The following is a 23446-nucleotide window of genomic DNA, read 5'->3' as shown; positions in this document are numbered from 1 at the left end:
ACATAGTGTGCATAATGTAACATAGTGTAACAAAATAAAAATCCCCAAGCAAAATTGGGGCAGAAGTTTGCGTTTGTAATTTTGGTAAGAAAGTTTGATTCCAAGAGTTGTATTACCCATCAAAATTATTTTTGAACTTTTGATAACCCTTTTTCCTTTTTAACCATACACAAAAACTCGTATTGATGTCCAAAAAAGACCTCCCGATCAGTATCTGAGAAGTGCCAAGTCAATGCAAATGGAAGTCGGGAATAACACTTTGATCCCCAGCAAAGAAGAAGATCATAAGCTGGAAATGAATTGATAGCCGAAAGAATCCCCAGCAAAGAGAGTCATATCGACAGCACTCGAATCCCCAGATGAAAAATAAAATAAAATGAGAGAGTCTTATCGGTGAAAACCTTCACAGGCACCATAAGGTGACGAAAGATGAGAGAAATAAAACGAGAGAGTCTTATCGGTGAAAACTTTCACAGGCACAACAAGACGATGGGAGTTGAGATAAACGAGAGAGTTTTATTAGTGAAAACCCCTCGAAGGGCACTATGAGGCGACAAGACAAGATTGGCGGAAAGGATCCGCATTTGGCAAAGGGTTGACTGCCTGTTTATCCCCAGCAACATGAGGCCGTCCGAAGGGTTGATTGATACAAATAGACTGGGTTGATTAATCCGGAATGCGCGACATGATCATTGGGATCAGTTATATCATTCAGATAAGTTCTTTTCTTTCCTTTTCCCCAACATTTGTTCAGAAAGACTTCTTTTTTTTCTATTTTTTGAGATCATCACTTTTTTATTTCTTGGTTTAAAGACTTTACCTCCCCAGCAGTTTGTTTTTGAATAGGATTTTCAGAGCTTACTACCAGTTGCCAAAATGATGCAAAGCAAAATGCGAATAGGACAGACCAAAGATAAGGCGATAAAGCGAAAAGAAGTTGGTCGCAAGACCAAATGATGAATGGGTCTAGATCCCAAGAGGACCAAGTTTCCAAGAGAAGTGGGAGAAAAACAGGAAAACAACAGTTGAGAAAATTGTGGACCTAATCCCAAGAGGGCCCCCAGCAGATCATCGAGATGTAGGAGCATTCCCAATAGATTTTCGACCAAGTTCCAAGAGGGTCGGACAACACAGAGTGGGGAAGGAAGAAAAGGAAAATTCATCCCCAGCAAGTTTTGATAGCGTAATGAAACACAGAGCGGGGAAGGGAGAAAGGGAAAAACCATCCCCAGCAGGAGTGGCACGACCACTCACCATGTTTTAAAACTAACAAATTTTCTTTGATTTGAAGCAGGAAAAGGAAATCTTATTAATGGCGAAAAAACATGCCACAAGGAAAAGCACCAAAACTGGGGCAGAAAATTTTCTGCCATTGTCGAAAATTTTCTCGGAGGAACGAGGAAATCAATTCAAGTTTTAAGAGATAGCAAGACAGCACAATTTTAAGAAAAACAGTCGGAGGTAAGACAATTTCAAGTTTTGAAGATGGGTCTATCCGCCCTCGAATATGATATTTTTGGGTTCATCCGCCCTCGAATAGGATATTTTGGGTTCATCCGCCCTAGAATAGGATATTTTTGGGTTCATCCGCCCTCGAATAGGATATTTTGGATTCATCCGCCCTCGAATAGGATATTTTGGGTTCATCCGCCCTCGAATAGGATATTTTGGGTTCATCCGCCCTCGAATAGGATATTTTGGGTTCATCCGCCCTCGAATAGGATATTTTGGGTTCATCCGCCCTCGAATAGGATATTTTTGGGTTCATCCGCCCTCGAATAGGATATTTTGGGTTCATCCGCCCTCGAATAGGATATTTTGGGTTCATCCGCCCTCGAATAGGATATTTTGGGTTAGAGAAATAATTATATTAATAAACAATTAATGAAATAAAAACGAGTAGGGAAAAAGAAACAGTAATAAAGTTATATCATGCAAACAGCCTACTATTTTATTTTATTCTGGCCATAAATTGAAAATAACCTACTGTTTCATTTCACTTTATATTATTGATATATATGTGTTAAAAGAATTGAACGTGACTAACATTATTTATATGTTCCAATCCAATAAATATAAAGTAATTAAACTAATGTGAAATTATTACTTGTCAATTCATTTCTCACAGTTCTTCAAAATGCCTTAAAGATATGTTTTGATCCAGGAAGTCCATGAATATTATAAGTATGTCATTAGTGGGTAGCTAGTTTGATGACTTTGAGGTCATCTAAGAGTTGAGCGTCGAAGGAAATAATTAATTTATCACTGCAATGTACTTGAATTATTTAAGATGCCCAAGATTTTCCAAAAAGTGAGCATAAGATAAGTACTACCATGACCAAAATGATTATATGATACATACCTTAATAAAATATGGCTCAACTTAGCGGGGGTTAAGGATAAAATTAGAGTTTCGTGCTGATAACGTGTTATAAAATAAAAGCAATGCAGTAAAATATAAATAAGAAGAGATAGAAAGAAGGAAGAAGTCTTTTCTTCTTTCACTTTTGTGTGTTTTCCATTAAAATTTACATAGCTTTTTATATGCATAAAATGAGAAGACTTACTATTGTAAATAGTGAATGGGATGGACATAAAGCAGGAGATTTCATCCATAAGTTATTCCATACATGGGCACCCATATCTACAAACTATTCATAACAATTACTTATTTGATGAAATCCTATAGCGTTCACTTGGATCTTAGGTTATAAACAAGACTAAGTGCTCGAGTCTAATGTTTTGAATATTCAACGCAAGCCCTTGAAGGATATTTTTTCTTTGCAGAGCCTCATCACATGCTCTAATTGCAAGGGGTTACCATTTCAGTGTAATTTCTGGGGTACAAGCTAGAGTTCTCTGGTAAGAACTAGCCATTTTCAATTAAAATCAACTGTTCGAGTGCGGTACATAAAATATTCAATATGAACACTGTGAAAGCCTAGATAAACCATCAATAATTTAAGCTGAATCCAACAATTCTAACTTTGACGAATTCACCAACACAACCACAATAACAGAGTTCAGATCATACACTTCCCCCATTATTATTTCCTCCCCTAAGACGAGGAATACCCATTCTGCTTTTGGTACATTATGCGAGCTCAGTAAACAGGTCGTAGTAAAATGAGACCGCGACAACCTGATAACTGATAATCAAGTCAATTATGGATTTGGACTTGTTACACTCATTATCAGGAGAAAGACATAGTGCTCAAATAAGCAGTAACAAAAAAAAAATGAAAAATCACTGATATTATACAAAAGTCACCACCCCAGATTCTTCAATGTACTACTCTTCAGCAGCACGCTTCGACAAACATTATGAGAAAGGAATATGAAGTATTTGGGCACTTAAACGATATGGATACAGAGAATACAGGAGGACAAATACAGGTGCACTGGCAGTGTCTCTGTGCGTTGTTAGCGTTTCACCCAAATTCAGACATGTAGATGCAAGCACACAAGAAGAACCGGTTTAGCTCGATCTCCTGCCCATATGAAAAGTGCATTCAACTTGAAAGCATTTACTTCAAGTAACCATTAAACGCGATACTAATCCATACATTTCTTCCTGATTTCTTGCACAAATCAGAGTTCTTTATTCAAGTACCATAAATAGCACTGGCCTCTATTCTACTGTATCCAGTGAGCACTATTTCTACGTCAAAGGTGGCACCCCGGTCAGTCGCTGTCCCAAGTTTCATCCAAATCCTTTGAGCTTTTCACCTTTGTCTTGCTCTCGGAAGTACCCTCATTTTTCTTCATTTGCTCTTGACTACTTGTCCTAAAGCTATTAGTTACCCCTCTTGATGCCCTCGAACCAGGTGCATCCTCTGCACTTGATCCCAATGTTGCTACCTTATCATAATCCTCCCCCTCGTCACTACTACTTCTATACTCACTTGGTAGCATTGAGTGCTGCCCTCCCTCATCATCTGAATTCCACATGGCTTCCTCAAAGTCACTTAACATGTCTGAACCACTTGGTGGCATTGAGTGCTGCCCTCCCTCATCATCTGAATTCCACATGGCTTCCTCAAGGTCACTTAACATGTCTGAACCAGAACCTTCTGTACCCATCTTTCCCTTTAAATAAGGATCAAAATTTCTGCTTGAACCTCCCTCACTTATAGGTTTACTGCTCTTACCTTTCTGCCATTTCTCCGTTTTATACTTAGGATGCCTGTCAGGAGCCTTGTACATGCCGGAATCAGCGTAATTGCTTCTACCACGTTGGTCATCATTGTTATCCAATTCATTGTCATCTTCAGATACATCATCATGTCCATCATCATCAGCTATCTTCCTTCCGTAAGTCTTATTCCAGCCACTTGTTCTCCCTCCTGACTCATCATCTGATTCATCACTTCCCATCATTCCAGATCTTCTGAATCGACTACCTATATCTTCTTTGTTCCAATATCTAATCTTCCCTACTTCGTCTTTCTCTGCTTCTTCCTCAGCTGCCCATTCGTCATCAGCTGCCTGTTCTATCTGAGCAATAAAACGGTCAAGTTCTTCCTGGTCACTGTCTTCAGCTGTTGAATGTGTTTGGTCTATACTACTGCTGAGACCCAACTTAGTACCAGTATCCTCCTGAAAGACATATGGGCTTCCTTCTTTCTTATCAATGGCATTGAAGAATGTGGATGCTACTCGCTGGATGCTGGCCCTGGCTGCTGGATCATCAGGATTTATCCCCTTCCTCCGGAGCTCTTGTTCTATTTTCTTTATGTTTAATTTCTGTGATTCTAGTGCTTGTTCGAATCGGGCTTTAAATAATGCCTACATGGAAGAGATAACTTTGTCAAACAGTAGATGTGTACTCATCAACAGTAACATGTTCAAATTTCCAGCGTTGTTAAGCAAGTTACAGAAAAGATAGTTCATTACATACAATAGGAATTAAAAGAGTCCAGAATCTTAGACCCTATGTTCAACACAAATTCCAAAATATCGATGGTTCAACAGATGAGACATGCCATATACCCATTCTTCGGGACCAGGAGTACATGTCTAAGACTCATAGCACCCAGGGAGTTTTACATCACATAGATGTATGAAACACAGACAGAAGCTAGGTTCCCTCAAGGAAATACAAAATTAAGGGGTTAACAGAAACATATAACAATTCATCAACTTGTAAATTTACTACTAGGATTTACATAAGCAGTGGATTACTCAAAAGAGATTTGTAGCTCACCTTCCTTTTTGTAAGTGTGTTGATAGGTATTAAATTCTTAGGCTGGCGGTAGTTTCTGCCGCGAAACATAATAATGGTTTTTACATTGTGTATGTTAACCACAATACCGCCACTTAGTCGAGCCAGCATTGAGGCCATCTCTTTAATTTTTTCCTTAGGGAAGTTATCACAACAAACTTGTACAGTCTCATGAAACTTCCAGTGGAGATGCATATTTTGGACAACTCCACCGAAGACTCCACGAACACCAACAGGAACATAATTTTTATTCCTGAAACCAATCTTCTTATACGCTTGCAGTTGCTCAGGAGTGAGAAGCTCAGGATCATGCCGTGGAGATGGCAACTCTGGTAGCTCATATTTCTTCAGCTTCTGAAGTAGCAAAGCAACTTTTTTCTTTGCTCTACGGAGATTATAAATTAACCGTTCTTCATCAGTCATCAGCTTCAATTTCAACTTCTTTGACCTCCGTATCTCCCTTAGGGTTTTGCTTGACTCATTCTGCATTCTCATTGCTACTCTGCTCCTCATGCTCTTCCCCGACATCCACCGCACTCCACCACTACACCTTACTCGTTGCAGTAAATATAGGAACTTCCACATTTTTTACTTCACCGCTTGAAATCATATTCACCATATCGTATCTCCGCAGAATCGCATTCCTATAGTTTTAAATTAAAAAAAAAAACTTTAATAATTAAAATTAAATTTATCTAAAGTTAACAAACGAAATTAGAAAAAGAAGAGAGAGGAAATATACTGCAAGGAGCGCCGTTGAATGTATCTGGAAACGAACATGACGGCGATGATGTAGAAATCGGTCACAGAGCTTCTAGTTTCATTTGACAGTCTTTTTTGTGGAGAGTGGATGAGTAAAGGGGACGACGATGGGATTAATTTGGGGGAAAAAGGAGAATAGTCACAGTCCTTTAACCTAAGTTGAGGCTTTCCCCTCCGTTAATGGTTACACCAAAACCTGTCCACTTTTACAAATATTGTTATCTACTTATTTTTTCTTTACACTAATTAAAAGGCATATTGTATTACTTGTCCTATCCTTTTTTAATTTATTAATTTTGCTAAGTGTTTTTGCTCCATTTATTTTTTTATTTATTATATTTTTAAAAAAATTAAAAATTTTCTGTTGATGGCACTTGTCATCCTATCCTTAAATTTTGTTAAGTATTTTATTTTCATCTTTTTAAATTAAGATTTTTTGTTGTGATGATACTTCATCCTCTCTTTGTTTTGTCACTCCTATTATAACTCGTTGAAGCTCGGGCCTAATATAGATAAAGCTATATTTTTTTTTTACTATACATTGTGATATCTTACGATTTTAATCGTATTATTTTATGAACTTTCACTTGTAAGGATATTTTACAATTTTTTTTAATTATTTGTCATTAGTTATAAAAACTAAAGTGAGATATAAAAAATAGTGTCATTTTTATATAATGACAATAATAACTAATATATTTATCTCGTGAAAATAACCTCTCTATCCTTTTCGAGGCAGAAGTAAGGTCTGCGTACACTCCACTTTCCCCAGACCCTACTAATGGGATTTTACTGTGTATGTTATTGTTGTAATAACTAATACATTTCATATTTCCATTGCCAATTAGCTCTGCACCAATCCAAGGAAAACCAACATATTGGACTAAGACAGCACAAAGGTAAGTACTCTTAGGGGTCGTTTGGTAGGAGGTATTAGAAAAAATAATGCAAGCATTAGCTTTATGCATTATTAATACCCTGTTTGATATATTTTTTCAACTTGTGTATAACTAATACTTGTATTAGTTATACATCATACTTGGCATTATCCTATGTATAAGTAATGCATAGAAATCATGGCATTAGTAACACCAAGGCTATTAATGCATGCATTAGTATAGTTAACAAAATTGTCCTTAAAGTCCCTTAAAACTAGAGAATATGGAGGGTATTTTTGTAAACAACTCTTAACAATTATGCAATGCATTATAATTTTAATACACCACACCAAACAGTAAATAAGAAATAATATCTGCATAACTAATGCTTGCATTACTAACCCATGCATTACTAATTTATGCATTACTGATACACCTTATTCCGTACTATTCTTATACACCCTACCAAACGACCCCTTAAGATGATGTGATATTGTTCAATTTCATTTAAAGTTGCACGATTTTCCCCAAAAGTCTCACATCATTAAGAATATTCAATTCTGTATTAGTAGATTTCTTTTCCTTTCTACTTTGTATGTCGGACTTTATCTAGACACACCCAACAATCTCTCTTGACTAAGTTTCATATGAAACATCACCATTCATGGGCTAATTTGAAGATTAGTGGTGTGTCATCCACGTGATACCAGTAATTACTCAGCTGCTTCCAAAGCTCTTCTGTATAGTAAGTAAAGTAATACTTAGTAGTGATTTATCAAAGAGTTAAATTTGTAGGGGACGTGGGTTCTTACACGTGTAGCTTTACATCATTCCTTTTTTCAAGTGTTTAAAAGCCCCCAACTTGGTTATATTTACCAAAAGACTGAGGATTCTAATAGAATAAACTGAAATATCATGGTTTTTTTGCCAATTCACATTGACCGGAAGCTCTAGTAAAGTAAAGTAAAATAGGTACAGTTGAGTAATAGATCTCTTCTTTTAAGGTTGCACATGTTGATCCAAAAGTGACAAAACATTTAACCCAGGAATGTATTATTTTCACTATTACAAAGATGTATTGCCAGAGAAATATATGACAAGATGGAGATAACATGATAAGCAACAGGAAATAATATAGGCCATCGTCTTACACTTTCACTAGGAAAAAGAAAGTTGAACATAATAGCAACTGTAGCTATTTGCGGACAAAAAGTTCAACATCAAATCACCTGTCAAAAACTTCAAGCCTCTCCATACCGTGCAGAAAATATCTTAGTCAAGAAATGCTTGAGCTCATAATAAATAAAAACTCCGATACACATTAGGTAAAAGTCACAAAAAAAGGTAAACAGCAAATTGAATTTCTTGAACCAAAAAGCCGAGGATGCAAGACTCCGGTATAAGCCACTGCACGACTCATAAGTGACTTAACCCATTCACCGCCTAGAAGCCGGCCAACTGGTCCTCGAGCCACTACCAAATGAAGGCGGCTTTCGTTCATCGCGCCATGATGGTCGATCATCTGGCTTACTTCCACCGCCCCACTTGTCAGTTTCAGGGGGTGGCGCCTGGCCTGCACCATCCATTTTTGTTCGTAAGTGCTTAGGAACATATTTCCCAGGGCCAGGAGTAGGTGCAGTAGCTGCTGCAGCAGGAATTGGAGCAGCTCCACCAAGTTCTGCGGGGCGCCCCAAGGTTGGAGGCTCAGCAGGCTTTGGCAGCACAGCAGTGGACTTACGCAAGATCTCTTCTCTCTCCCGTTTTTCTTTCTCTTCAAGTTCTAGCATTCGCCGCCTCTGCTTTTCTGCAATCTCATCTAACTTGGCTTGCCGCTCAGCTTCCTCTTTCTTCCGTCTCTCTGCCTCTGCAAAATTTTCAGAAAGTTGCCATAGGATGCTAAATTAATTTTGAGTAGCTATTGAACCTCAACTGCAGGCAGGGGATAAAAAGAAAGGAGCAAGAGAGGGAAAAAGAACTTAAAAAGGACAGTTTATAAGTTCTGAATGAGAGTACATGCTATAGTGATAAGAGTGTAGCAGAGTATCCAAAACCCAAAAAAATACATGTCTGGACAAACAGAAGCATGAACTCTTTGGTTGGACACACCTCGATAAATGCCCCCCCCCCCCGGCACCTTTAACCCTAAAAGATTTGAATGCACATGACGTGGGTGGGGAATTAACCAGTAAAGTACCTTCACGTTTGCGGGCTTCCTCCTCTTCCTGCAACCTCTTTTGTCGCTCCTCCTCAGATCGCAGGAAGAATATCATTTTCCTCCTAGCTTCCCTCTCCTGCTTCCTTGATTGAATTATCTGGCTGATCCTTTCCTGTCTCTCCCGTTTCATTCTAGTGAATTCAGCTTCTCGGCTACTGACAACTTTTTCTTGCAAAATTCTCTGCATGATTAGGAATATATATCAGCTAATCTATGCATTAGCATGAATCAATGCAGCCTACGTCAACCACCTACTTTGTTAAAGACCAAGACCAGTCTTCAGCAAGCCGATGGCTGCTCAGATTTCAACTAGTTCCACAAAAAAGTAAGCATATATCGGAGACAATTTCGTCATTGCTGGCTACTGTGATATGCCAATGTATTCATAATAGGGTGAACTGCTGCAAAGGATTTGAACTTCCGTTCTTTTTATTTTCAAACAAGGCCATTATACAAGAAACTAGACAGAAGGCAGAATAAAAGAAAAAACACTTTCTATTACCACTAGCTTCACAGCTCAAAGATTAAAGTAGCCTGCACTAAGTTCAGAAGTTTTCAACTTTGGTCCTACATCAGTTCCATAGACCCAATAAACTATCAATAGCACTGACCCAACTTTACAACGAATAGTTCAGGTATATCATCAAAAGCTTATATCTAGAAGTTCAGCGAATTCATAGAAGTCGGATAAACTGACCTTGTTCTCCAACATGCGTGCCAGCCTCCTTTTCTCTTCTAAATCTCCAGCATGTCGTTGTCTGCTCAGCTCAATCTCTTGCTGGGAACGTATTAAAACGCAAGGTCAATTCATCAGCAATATTTCAACGAAAGAGGTAGAAGGTTAAAAGATAACATATCACTTTCTTAAGAAAAATGTGAAAGAAATTTTTTTTCATGAACACTTGGCTGCCACAAGCTAGTTATCCCTGTGGTAAAAATGTGAAAGTACTCGTTATTGTGGGCTATGTTGCGCGGACACTCCAAAACAGCTGCCGCACCCGTGTTGGATCCTCCAAAAATAAACTATTTTTGGAGGATCCGACACGCACCCATCGATATTTTCGGAGAGTCCGAGCAACATAGATTGTGGGAGGGCAAAAAGCATAATATGTCTTTAATGCAAACCTGCTGCTCGCGTTCATGAAGAGCTGCCTCTTCAGCTAAACGTTGTTTAAATGCAGATTCAATAAGAGGTGCAGCTTCTTCTCTCTTAGCTCTCTCCAGATGATCCATAGTTTTAGCAAATTTGAGCAACTTCTTTTCCATTTCTTGCCTCTCTCTCAGTTGTTCATTCAGCGCCAATTCCATGATCACCTTTTTGGTCATCTTTTCCTGAAATCAAATTAATGCCGGGTAAGATTTTCCAATTGAAAGTTTTTGGGAACAGAAGTACAAGTTATATACTTACTCCCTCTAGGACTGGCTTCTTCTTCCTCTTGCTGCGCTTTTCAGCTTCGTGCAGCAAAGCTTGGGCCTCTTCAAGTTCTCGGTCCTCTATCTCCTTCAAAATTCGTTGGTTCCTTCTTTGCTCATACTCGGCAGCAATGCGCTTTTGCTCAGCCTCTTCAGTCATCTTTTGTAGCTCTCGCCTCTTTGTTTCCTCCACTCGTTCCTTAAAAGAAATGGTCACAAAAGTTCATATGCGATAACAACAATAACAAGCAATTCACAACACCGCCAAGAATTTCATACCATTTCTAAGAGTAAACGCTCTTGCTCCTCTTTGCGTTTCTCAATAATGGACTTCCGGGCAAGAAGTCTCTTGTGCTCCTTCTCCACTATCTCCGCTAAATTAGACAGTGCTTCCCCAAGCTTGGCAGCCTTCTTTGCTGGGGGATAAATCATTGTCCTTGCCTTGCTAAGGGATTCAGCCAAAAGAGACAGATGATCCCGGAGTCCTTCCGCCTCAATACTCTGGAAACAAAATTATAAGCAAATGATGTATGATAAACTAACCTACACGGCTTAATTGGGGGGTGGGGGTGGGGGGGAATCAAAACCATGTAGTTCAAAGTGTCTCAAAGAAACAGTTACAAATTCTCCTGCATCAGTTCATCAACATATATACCACAGAGGTACCTCAATACTCTGGAAACAAAATTATGAGCAAATGATGTATGATAACCTAGCCTACACGGCTTAATGGGGAAAAATCAAAACCATGTAGTTCAAAGTGTCTCAAAGAAACAGCTACAAATTCTTCTGCATCAGTTCATCAACATATATACCACAGAGGAACAGGCTGAACTTACAAATCCATAAGAGTAAGATCAAATCCCACAACATAGAAACTGCTGAAAACAGCAACCCACTAAAACTCTTATATCTCAGAAACTAAGAACTGCACCTCAGAGTTCACAAGCTCCTTGTTCTAGTGACTGAACTACAAACTTATTATGCTAACCACACACCCTTAGAGAGCCCACTATTTTGCACAAAACATTAAAATCAAATACAAGAAATGTTGACCCTGCTTTAAATCTACTTTCTCCTTCAGGAAATACAAGTGTCTTTCTGTCATTTTGACCAAAAAAAAGTGTCTTTCTGTCATGCCTGGCAAAATTATGATAATAAAAATATCTCCATAGAAGAATTAGATAACAGAAGACACACAAGGTTCTGTAGATGCCATAAGCGAGCTATTCCTGTGCTTTCACTTACAATGAGGGAAAGAACAATGTGGTGAAAGAACAATGTTGATAATGCTGATAAAATCTCTCAGAACCAACTGACGAAGACACAGGAAAGTAATCTCTAGGGGCGCCCAACCGACACACAAACAAAAACTGAAGGATAGACAAGAGTTTTAATTCCAAGTGACACATTATACCTGTTTACCAAAGAAGACAGCGCCCTTCATGTGATCAACTTTGATAGCTAGAAAATTACGTCTAACCGCATCAACTGATATCTTCTCAATAACAGTGAAGTCAAAGAATGGGATCATCTTAGATATGTTATCAATCTGAATTGTCTGATACACCTGAGAGACCTGCAACAAGAAAAGGAACAAATAGCAGCATTCTCAGTTAAAATGAAGACAGAATTGAAAGTTGGACTTCCACCTTAAATAATGTGCATGCGTGCTCTTTATCAAAAGGTAAAAAACAGAGTGCATACCTGCTGGAGCAACCTCAGAGTAGCAAGTTTTTCCAAGGCAGGAACATACTGAGACAGTTGTACTTCAGGAACTGAGGAAACTGAAGACAGCTTACCGCCAAGCTTTGATATTTTGCTCAATACGGGCTGCACCTTCAGTGCCAGATCCAAAGGAAGAAACTCATTTTCTAACAGATGATAAAGATCTTTCACTTCTTGGGTGACACAAGACATCACACCTTTGGACACCTACAGAAGGAGAAACAATTAAGAAAAACCAAAGAAACCGACAAACAATTAAAAAATCAAGAGACTGAACGATTTCAAAAACAGTATGACATGTGCTCATCTTTGCCTCGAAAATTTAATGGGTTCATCGAATGCAAAGAGACAAGGAATTTAAACTATAAAAATGGAAAAAATTGAAGGACTATATGCTAAATTAAAAAAACATATATATAATTACTCACCAACTCTGAAAGAAGTGATGATCGGGAGAGCTGAAAAGGAGAAAAGGCAAGGGAACAGAAGCTGTTCAGCCAAAGCAAGAGATTAACAGTAAGGAAATAATTAAAATAATCAAAAATGAAATTACCGCTACTCTGTTTTCGGCTTTGGGTTCAACTTCAAAACCTATTAGATTGGCCACCCTCAAACTCCTCTCCTTCTCATTTTCAAGCTCAAGATGAGATGCACCATACGACTGATCATAAGGAGGCACAGAAAGTGCAGCTAGGACAACAGACGATGCTATTAACTGCAAATCCTTCTGGCTTAAATTTTTATTAAAACTCTTCTGAAGAGAGAAAAGCTTGAGCCATGCATAAGCATGATAAAGATGATTTGATGACATCCAAAATATCTCAGTAAGCTTCCCATAGTAAACAACCATCAATGACGCCTTGGGGGTTTTCTTAACCATGCACATCAATCCATATATGTCTTCTATGGAACGGAAAGCTTCCTGTTTCAAAGAAAACTAAAACATATGAAGTTCACTCCCATATAGGACAAAAGATATGCTAATAATCTATCAGAAAAAGTAATAACCTGCCAAAGACCCAGTTCGGTAGCAACTTTCAGTTGTTCAAATCTAGTGTCTAGATACAATTGCAGGCTCTCTGGAGCAGACAGATCAGGCCGGTCCCTCTGATCTCTATACTTGTTGAGATTTGCCAAATGATTCCGGATGATTTCACAAAGACGACGAAATTCTGTTGTACGTTTGTACTGCTTACAGAACTGAAAGGCTCGGTGTGCTGTCATCTGAGCAAAATAGGTTTGAAGCTTAATTCTCATTTCTTTCAGTGAAAAAATATATGCTCAACTAAAGATGGAAAGAGTACAGAACTTCCTATCAGCCACGCAGAAAGCTTAAATGGCATACAGGACAAATCAGGTTCTACCACACACAAAAAAAATTGTACCCGGATGATATATATAAACTTTTATCAAAAAGAATAGACTTATATTCTGACAAAACTGATACATGTATGAAACAAAGAACATGGACAGATGCCCAGCAAACTGAGAAAGACGCCCATGAAGATTATGAATAAGAAGTGAAAGGGATTGATTTACTAAGCAAAAAATCAGAAGCACAATCACTTCCCAGGCAAGCGAATTGAAAAGGAAAAAAGGATAAACCTGCTTACTCAATTACAGTCTAAACAAGCCTGAAGGTCATGATACTAAGATTCCTCACCTCAGAACATAAATGCAGTCTAATTATTCAAAAACCTAACGAAAAGAAAGAGCAATGGAAACTTACGGCATACAGAGCCTCCAATCTTGAGTTGTTACGCAAGATCTCCAGAACAGTTCTATATGTCTCCCACAAAAACTTAAACCAGGGAGTGACAAGCTCGCGATCAGATCTATCTTTTCCTTTCTCCCCACTAACATAACTCAACATAAGATCTTCAGGCCTTTTATCAGCTTCCAAGTCCTCCACATCCAGAGCTTCCTCCAACGCCTGTGCTTGATTGCGAGCCAGTTCAGCTCGCTCAGTAGCTAAATGCATGAAATGCTTTATCACCTCCTCTAAGGAGTTAATGTTCACTTGCTGACAGACTATACGATATTGAATTAGGCCATCCTTGGCAAACCTCCCCCTTCTCATGTCAACACATAGCTCTACATACTTGAACATTATCCTTTCAAGAGTTTTTTGCCATGCTCTATACCTCCTTGAAGTAATAAGATCATGAAGTGCTTGCAGCGCTTCTTGCTTTTGTCCAACAGTAATCAACTCTGCATCAAAACATCAAATTAGTAAACATACCAACATTCTCAATTTTACTATTAAAACATCTGGAATTTACAAAACTTCACCCTCCTATAATATTAAAAATCATCTAGACCACCCTCACCCTGTGACCATATAACCCCTCCTAAATTGCAGATATTACTTGAGATATAAGTCTGCAAGTGTACAGAGTACATATTACCAGGGCACATCTCAAAATAAAGCTTTGAGAAGTTTACTGTAAAAGTAATTTGCTAAATCAGATCCAGATAGTAACTCCACTAACCTTCAGCACGCTTCAAAGCATTCTCAGGTTTGGCAAAAGTCGCCATTTCAAGAATCTTTCACCTGCAAAGGAATAGTTGGATGAGTCAAGAAGTTCATCAACAGGCAAGAACAAAAATGTTAAATCTAAACACTCGTAGTAAGACTTCAAGAAGTTGCTACACGAGAATCAAATCATTAGCTCGAAAAGGCAAGAACTTTAGCCACTTTGCCCCCCCCCCCTACCCCACACACACACACACAGAAGAAGAGAAAAAGAAAAAAAATTGCAGATCAGAATAATGATTTCTTTATCATCCTTTCTCTATAACCGAGAAATCTCCAAGGTCCAGTACCACACGGTTTGAAACTAGGTGGATAATGGGCCCACCCTCTACCCTTCTCCGGTTAAATACCACCTATGACAGGGTTCGAACCTGTGAGTGCGGCTAACCCACAAAACACAAGCTACGCACTCACCACTAGACAACCAAAGCCCCGGGCAGTTTCTATATCATCTTTTCTCCTGGGAACAAATCTAAAACCATAAATCAATTAAATTAACTCTGCTCTAATTAGGCCTATTTCTCCTCTTTTTTCCCTCATTCACGCCCATCCTTTCCAGTCTAAAAATTAACACGTAAATAGCAATATTACGCAGAGAAAGAAAAAATAAGAAAAAAAAAATCCAAATCACAGCATGTAAGCAACAGCATAGACTCTATTCCTTGTAATTTCAGATTTTGCACTAACAAAAAAAGGACCAAAAAAAGAAAGGAATAAATGTACAATGTACTCTCAGCTAAATGCATCAAGATTAATTTTTTCTTTATTTTTATAAAAACATCAAGATAAACAAAATTATAAATCGGATACAAATCCAAATTAGCATTCACATACATATACGCATCTACTCATATCGGATTAAAACTGTACTAAAAAAATCCACAAATCTAACCAAAAAATTGTTTCATACACATACAAATTTAAAAAGTTCCCAAATTTAACAAAAAATACCAGTAGATTTCGATGCTTTGTGAGTGCCGCACTGTCTCTCTTTTTGTTTGCCCTAAAAACCTGAAATGAGAAAGAGCTAAGTGAAGCAAATATGATGTGTTCCAGGGTTCGCTAGAACTGGTCCTTTATTTTTATTAAAACACTCTTTGCACCCCCAAACTTTTTGAAAAATGTTATTTTGACCTGTATTTGTAAAATTCTTTCTTTTCTTTATTTAACGGTGATAGGACTCGAATTAGAAATCATACTAGTACTAGGAAAGTAGGGAAAATTTTAAAAATGAGTTAGAAAGAGAAGTTCTCCTACTTCTCTCTAGAACTAAAGAGAAGTCCTGTTATTCAAGGACTTCCTCATCCAGTTAATATAGCAAGAACACCACAAGGAAACCTCAAAGATCTCTTAATGAACATAGCTAAAAACGAATCTACAAATGCAAAAATACGCCCCCAAGACTTAACAATGGAAATGGACCAAGATATGAACACAAAACCCATCAGTCCCAGAATCAGACAAGACCTCGCAGAGGAAAATCATAGACAAACCAACTCATTCCTCCACAAACTTAAGAAAAATCTTGTTGAAACACAATACCAAAACTAAATAGCAGTCCAGAAATCAGTGGAGGGCCACGACACTTTTGATGAAACTGAGAATCACTATGATTCTGAGAATTTTATTCCTATCACCTCCACAACAAAGAAATGATCTACAACAACTGGACAAATGTTGTTATCATCAAAATATTTGGCAGAAAAATGGGCTCCTCCTTCCTCCAAAACAAAATCACAGGAATATGGAAATCAACGGAAAGTATCACACTAATAGACCTAGGTTACGATTACTACCTAACTAAATTCTCAAACCCCAAAACCTACGACAAAGCACTTCATGGAGGACCATGGTTCATTGGGAATCAATTCCTCACTGTCCGAAAATGGGAGCCAAAGTTCGTAACCTCAGCAGCCTCACAAACATACTCAACCATCTGGGCCAGATTACCAGAACTACCAACAGAATTCTATGACTATGACATTCTCCAAAAAAAATAAGAACAAAACTAGGGAGGCTACTAAGGATAGATGTATGCACTGCTTCAACTACCAAGGGCAAATGTGTGAGAGTATGTATCCTAGAACCCATAGAAAACCCTCTTAAAACTCATGTTATCATAGGAAGACATTACCAAAGGATTGGGCCATATTCAAACAAACTGCCCCAACCTAAAGCCTTCAAAGGGAAAAGAAGTAATTGATAATCACCAAAACAATGTTGGAATTGAATCCCTAACAGAGGAAATTGACCACTGACCATAGACACACATGAAAAAACTAGGAAAAAGGAGGACCAAATGGGAAGGCAAAACACCCATCCACAAAGACAACCAAAATAGGAAGATAAAATGCAAGGGGGAAATCTCAGATACACGATACCACTCAGACCACAAACTCCGGCCAAACGCATCAACCTAGACAGGAATTCAGAAGGAAGAACTATGAAACAATCCACAAACCTGAAACACAGCCAAAACAACTGGACAAAAGCATCAATACAGACAAAAGTAATGGCAATCAATTCATGGCATTAAATGTAATAATGGATGAGATGGATGACAAAATGGAAACCTTGAAGCAGCACAAACCACAATGAACCATCCAAAAAATCCACTGGTTATTCACTCAAAACCATCGAGCCCTGTCAGAACATCAATGAGCCAAATTCCCCCCTTCAATAACTAAAGACTTGGAAATGTTAATGCTTTAGAAAACCCACCATTCCCGGCAAAATCTGATGGAGCAACTAATGAAACCACACAAACACACGTAAACTCAAAGAACCCAACGGACAATAACATCTCTCAACATACCCTAGTTTGCAATGATAACGGCTCAATGGAAGTTGACCTTTGCATCACCCAAGAAGTTTTCAAAACCTCATTAATTAATAACAACAAAATTTAGACCATCAAAGACACTACACAATCAACAGTCGATATTCACATCACTCCCAAAAATCTTAGTACAAATCAAAACAACTCCCTAGAAAATGTCAACTCACCAAACTCTAACAATTTTGTCCTTCCTATACTAGAAAACTATGCAGAACAAGGGAAAAATGAACCCTGCTACTTAAACTCTCTGCCTAGTAACAACAACAACAACATAAACTAAGCAAAGAAAAACCTAGGCAAAGACCACAAAGAACTCACAATAAATGTCAAGACTACCCACCAACCAACAGCTTTTATAGAAGGCATCAAAGGAATCACAGTAGAAATGTGTGGACACGCAAATAGTACCAAAGAACTCAGCAGCTGAACAACCAAGCATTGAGGCAGGGTCATCCAATATTGTATGCAACTCCACATTTAGCTACAAACCATGTCCCACTTTCATAGATGGAATACGGCCTAATAGGGTTCTCACTGAACATGAATCTACACCAAGAGAGCCGGGACATCATAATCCAAATAGAGAAATCGAGTTACCTATCCCAAATTGTAACGAGGGACTAAAGATAGGGCTGGACAATGTAGCCAACCACCCATGGCTAGCCCTAATGACCCTACAACCCCAAATAAATCCACCACACCCAGCCATGGGAGCTCACCCATCCCCATGGGTCGTCAATAGAGGAATACCCCAAGCACTCCAATACCCCTAAGCATGAATCTACCCCTCTTCCACAACAACCCTCAGCGCAACCAACCACCACATATACACTACTCAAACACACAACAAAACTAGGGAACTACCACAGCACCCCATCAACCAATGCAACTGACGGGCGAGGAAGGGTCATCAACAGCACGAAGAGTGGAGTATGCCATGCTACTAACGTAAAAAACGTTGGTGTTCAAGGAAAGAAAAGAAAAAAGAGTCTATCTTATGTTGCCCGATGAATTTGAGGAAATGCTTGATCAATATAAGGAAGCTACTAACACCACCAGCAATCTACAAATACGGGGTAGTAATGATTCTGATAATGTACGATGTATGCCAACATGTACACGGCGAGCCCACCCCATGCACAGATAGAGGAGAACACCCCACCCCCATCTAGACCAATGAGTATGATCGTATGGAACTGTAGGAAGCGGGGAATGAAGAGTTTAGAAGAACATTTAGGTCTATGCTGGACTACAACAGGCTTTTCCTAGTAGCACTCTTGGAGACAAAAATGGCGGATCACAGCATGCTCATAAACGACTTTGGATTCACTCACATAGGTTAGGTAGCAACTTAAGGCAATTCAGGAGGCATGTTTATGATGTGGAATGCAGGAGATATTCTGGTGGATCAAATCGGAACAACTTACCAAGAAATTCATGTCATGATTAAGGTAAATAATTCTAACCCTTGGCTACTATATGTTATCTATGCTAGCAACCTAAGCAAAGAAAGAACTATTCTGTGGAAAAATTTAAAGACAGTAGTAAGCAGTTTTAAGGGTCCCTAGTTAGTTACAAGAGACTTCAACGAAGTCACTAAGGCAAACAAAAAGTTCGTAGGCCTCCCAATAAACTACCCTAGAGTATCGAAATTCCTTAACTGCCTAGACTTTTGTGGGCTTATTGACCTAGGGTATAAGGGCTCAAAATATACTTGGACAAATAAAAGGAAAAAGACTAAAACTTTAATCATGGAAAGGTTGGATAGATACATAGCATACTCAAGCTGGATTAACCTTTTTAAAGAAGCGCACGTCACACACTTAGCAAGAATTCATTCTGACCACTGTCCCATAAAACTAGACCTATTCAAAAACTTCTCACACAGTAATAATATCTTCAGAATTGAATCTATGTGGTTATCTCACCCAACGTTCAAAATCTTGTTAAGGAGTCATGGACCAACCAAGATAATATACTAGGGGAAATTGAAAACTTTACAAAAAAATGTAAAAGAATGGAACATTATTACGTTTGCCAATATTTTCCATTAAAAAAATATCATAATCTACAAAATTAATGGAATACAAAATTTCTCAAACTATACGACCAGTCAATTCCTACTTGACCTCGAAACAAATCTATTAAAGGAATTCAATGACATTCTAAAACTAGAGGAGGAATTTTGGAGGCTCAAATCCCGAATACAATGGTTAAATGAAGGGGATGCGAGTACAAAAATTTTCCACATCACCACCATGCAACGTAGAAGAAAGAATAGAATCCTAAGTCTTAAGGACGAAGTGGGCAACTGGTACTACGACCAAAAATATATTAAATCATTAATAAACAACTACTACACAAACCTCAACAGGACATAACACCTCCTATAGAACGAATCACTGCATGTCCTTCTATGCAACTCTTGATAACATGGACCAAAAAACCCTGTGCCAAGACATCACAGCCTGCGAAATTAAAAGTGTTTTAGATTCTTTTAAACCTACAAAGCACCCGGACCGGATGGTCTGCATCCCTTTTTCTACCGGAAGTTCTGGAATGAAACTAAAGAAAAATTAATTGACTTTTGCAAAGACACCTTTAGGGAGAAAAAGATGGCTGGAGATATGAATAGCACCTACATCTATCTAATCCCAAAATGCCAAAATGCTGAAACTATCAAGCAATATCGACCGATCAGCTTGTGTAACACTGCCTACAAGGTAGTAACAAAAATCATCGTCAATAGAATCAAATCCCTTTTAGCCCAAATTAATCCACCCAACACAAACTAGCTTCATGAAGGGCAGAAGATCTTCAGACAATGCTATCATTATCCACGAGGTCCTAAATCACTTTAAAAAATTAAAAGGAAAAAAAGGGAAAATATTGATAAAAATAGACCTAGAAAAAGTATTCGATAAATTAGAATGGTCTTTTATAAAATTCTCAGTAACCTCCTTAAAATTCCCTCAAGATCTAATTGACCTAATTATGTCTTGTAGCTCTAACACGTCTACCTCTATCATTATTAACGGATCCAACTCAGAATTCTTTAAACCATCTAAAGGTATTCGCCAAGGTGATCCCCTATTCTCTTTCATCTTCATCATATGCATGAAAATGCTGTCGAGACTAATTCACCACGAAATTGACTGCTGCGGGTGGGACCCAGTCAAAATCTCTTCAAAAAGTCCCTCTCTATCATACCTATTTTTTGCAGATGATCTAATCCTCCTAGCAAACGCTAATAAAAAGGCTGCAACTCCATCATAGATACTCTCAATAAATTTTGAGCACATTCAGGCCAATCTATCAACTTCAACAAATCAAGGTTAATATTTCTGAAAATATTCCAATAGACATAAAAACCGACTTTAGCAACTGCCTATCAATAAGCCACACTAGAGAATTCGGTAAGTACTTAGGATTCCCCATAGGGTTTTCTAATCCCTCAAAGAAAGACTTTCAATATATAATCGACCGTCTCAACAATAGACTAAAAGGGTGGAAAATTAACTTCCTTAACATAGCACGAAGGACCACTCTCATTAAATCAACCCTGACCGCAATCCCCAATCATGTTATGCAGATCTACAACCTCCCCCAAGCTACTATTAATAACATTGATAGAATCCAAATGAACTTCCTCTGGGGGAGCACCTCCAGAAAAAAAAATACCATTTGATAAGTTGGAACACTGCTACAAAGCAAAAGATGGATGGGGGCTGGGACTATACAAAACAAAATAGAAAACCAATACTCTAGCTAGCTTAGCTTGGAGATATAAAAAAGATCATAAATTCCTTTGGAGTAGGGTAATTCACAACAGATATAACAATAGGACCCCCAACAAAGCTGGAATCTCCAAGATAAAAATAGCTCCCATATCTGGAAAAATATTGTCCGGGTATCACGACCCAAACCGATGGGCCGCCACGGGTGCCTGAGTTCTACATGTCGAATACCCTTAAGCATGTGTTTAAGATATAAACATGAATAACATATGCAAAGGAAACATGTCCAAAAGACATATGTACATATACGCACGGAATGCGTGGGGCGAGCCGACTAGGCTGCTATAGAAAACTACATATCCAAAACTGGAAACCGGTAAGGCCACCTACTATCCAGTTATACATACTGTCTACAAACCTCTAATTGAAATATAACTATACAAAGACGGGACTGAGCCACGCCATACCCATATATATATATATATATATATATATATATATATATATACAAACACACACACAATCATATCGTACCAAAATCAAAAGCAACTCTGGATCAAGTAAAGCACGCCAACTCTCGCTAACCAAGGATCCTAAGAAGGGGAACCGCCAGCTTGCCTACCTGCACCTGCGGGCATGAAACGCATGCCCCAAAAAATAGCAGTACGAATAATGTACTGAGTATGTAAGGCATGCAAATCAGTACACAAAAGACATAGATAAAACATGGAATAAATAAATCCGCCTGAAAGTCTGAATAACTTTGTAAATTATGCAACATTTATAGTGTCATGCACGTGCATATAAATGTCGTGACATGCATAGGTATAGGTGTACATAACATCATCAAGCCTCTGAGGGCATCCCATCATAACGTCTCGGCCAATGTGGCCAACATTATCAACATATACCAACTGATCAGGTGGTGGTGCGTATATAACGTCGTAACCTTTTTTCCCTTATCCCATATAAATATAATATATATATATGCATATATAACGCCATATGGTCATGGGTCAATGTATTATATAAATGCATGAAATGCATAAGAAATACGTTAATAAGATTTTTCTCGGAATACCATAAAACTCAATATGCCTTTCGGATAAACTTTATTAAATACGTATTTTTCTGAGACTCATGAACAGACGATAGAATAGTAAGACTTATGGGAGAATAAGAGTATACAATCTCTAGCATTTCTATGAATAGAGTAATTTATGGAAATTGTGCATTTGCTCGTTTCGTTTGTGTCGTACAGATCATGCCAAAAAGAAAGAAGGGATGACCTTAACATACCTGGAGTAGGGGAAAATCTGTAAGATGTTCTTGGAAAAGGTTGCACCGTACTCCTTTAGAACCGCAAAATTTTACGTTGCTAACAATTCTCGTTGGATTTCCTTTTAGTTGCAATAATTAACTTTTTTTGTTCAAAATAAGAATGGTAACATTCTGTATTTCTTCTTAACTATCAACTTATGGCTAATGTTTCTAATTGTAGGAATGCTAATGTCTTTGGTTGTAGGAACTTTGTAGGAAAATTCATTTCTATGGTACCAACCTCCTATCTAATTGTAGTCTTGAAAATGTTAGAAAAATAAAGTAGTGAACCATTTGATTAAAATATTGAATTTGTTAGAAATGAAGTAGTGTATATATAACACATTAGTTGCCACCTAAGATTATATGACTACTTAGTCATATGTAGCAATAGTGGGTTATTGCCACATTTTTTTGGCGGAGGGAGTTTGGTCTTATCTGATAATTTATTACTTAATTGGATAATGTCCCGTTACCCGGTAACTAACCAATTACCCGCATAATTAAGAATTGTCTCAATTTACTTAAAATTCTACTTATTTTTAATATACTTTATACATCATACTATCATGGTCATATGACACCACAATCATCAATAACGACAATGGCCTCACATGACCAATAACAATAACTAACACAGGAATTCATACATGTACCTTAAGGTTATGACGTCTCAGTCAGACTCTTCTCTGAAGGAGGAAATAAGTAGGGATATCTAGACTTCATGTCTTCCTCGGCCTCCCAAGCCATTTCTTCCACATTGTTGTTTCTCCAAAGTACTTTCACCGAAGCTA

The 23446-nt window shown here is 38.1% G+C and overlaps 2 protein-coding genes across 3 annotated transcripts; both read right to left on the bottom strand.

The window, feature by feature from the left end:
- Positions 1-2925: 2925 nt before the first annotated feature.
- On the bottom strand, positions 2926-6210 carry LOC107780414 (CRM-domain containing factor CFM9, mitochondrial). The gene is made up of 3 exons (XM_016600951.2): positions 5967-6210; positions 5207-5868; positions 2926-4788 (listed from the first exon to the last, which is right to left on the bottom strand). The coding sequence occupies exons 2-3, from the start codon at positions 5807-5809 to the stop codon at positions 3685-3687; spliced, it is 1707 nt and encodes a 568-aa protein (XP_016456437.2). The 5' UTR covers positions 5810-5868; positions 5967-6210; the 3' UTR covers positions 2926-3684.
- Positions 6211-7972: 1762 nt separating this feature from the next.
- LOC107760201 (eukaryotic translation initiation factor 3 subunit A-like) lies at positions 7973-17860 on the bottom strand. 2 transcript variants are annotated; one of them, NM_001324665.1, is given in 16 exon segments: positions 7973-8728; positions 9059-9260; positions 9777-9857; positions 10205-10411; positions 10488-10691; positions 10772-10952; positions 10955-10993; positions 11910-11930; positions 11932-12071; positions 12200-12427; positions 12649-12678; positions 12774-13142; positions 13229-13444; positions 13950-14431; positions 14713-14774; positions 15708-15734. In NM_001324665.1, coding segments are annotated over 15 exon segments (2874 nt in total). In that variant the 5' UTR covers positions 14759-14774; positions 15708-15734; the 3' UTR covers positions 7973-8300.
- Between the last annotated feature and the right edge of the window lie 5586 nt (positions 17861-23446).

The sequence above is a fragment of the Nicotiana tabacum genome, chromosome 10, assembly GCF_000715075.1.
Source record: "Nicotiana tabacum cultivar K326 chromosome 10, ASM71507v2, whole genome shotgun sequence".
NCBI classification, from domain to species: Eukaryota; Viridiplantae; Streptophyta; class Magnoliopsida; order Solanales; family Solanaceae; genus Nicotiana; species Nicotiana tabacum.
This window is presented reverse-complemented; position numbering and strand designations above follow the sequence as displayed.

Excerpts from the sequence above, each read along its gene's own strand:
- LOC107780414 (XM_016600951.2), bottom strand. The coding sequence starts at position 5,809 with ATGTGGAAGTTCCTATATTTACTGCAACGAGTAAGGTGTAGTGGTGGA. Across the intron at positions 4,789-5,206 it reads ACACACTTACAAAAAGGAAG|GCATTATTTAAAGCCCGATT; the intron begins GTGAGCTACAAA and ends TCTTCCATGTAG.
- LOC107760201 (XM_075222384.1), bottom strand. The coding sequence starts at position 14,758 with ATGGCGACTTTTGCCAAACCTGAGAATGCTTTGAAGCGTGCTGAAG. Across the intron at positions 12,072-12,199 it reads CTCTGAGGTTGCTCCAGCAG|GTCTCTCAGGTGTATCAGAC; the intron begins GTATGCACTCTG and ends TTCTTGTTGCAG. Across the intron at positions 8,729-9,058 it reads GGAAGCCCGCAAACGTGAAG|AGGCAGAGAGACGGAAGAAA; the intron begins GTACTTTACTGG and ends AAAATTTTGCAG.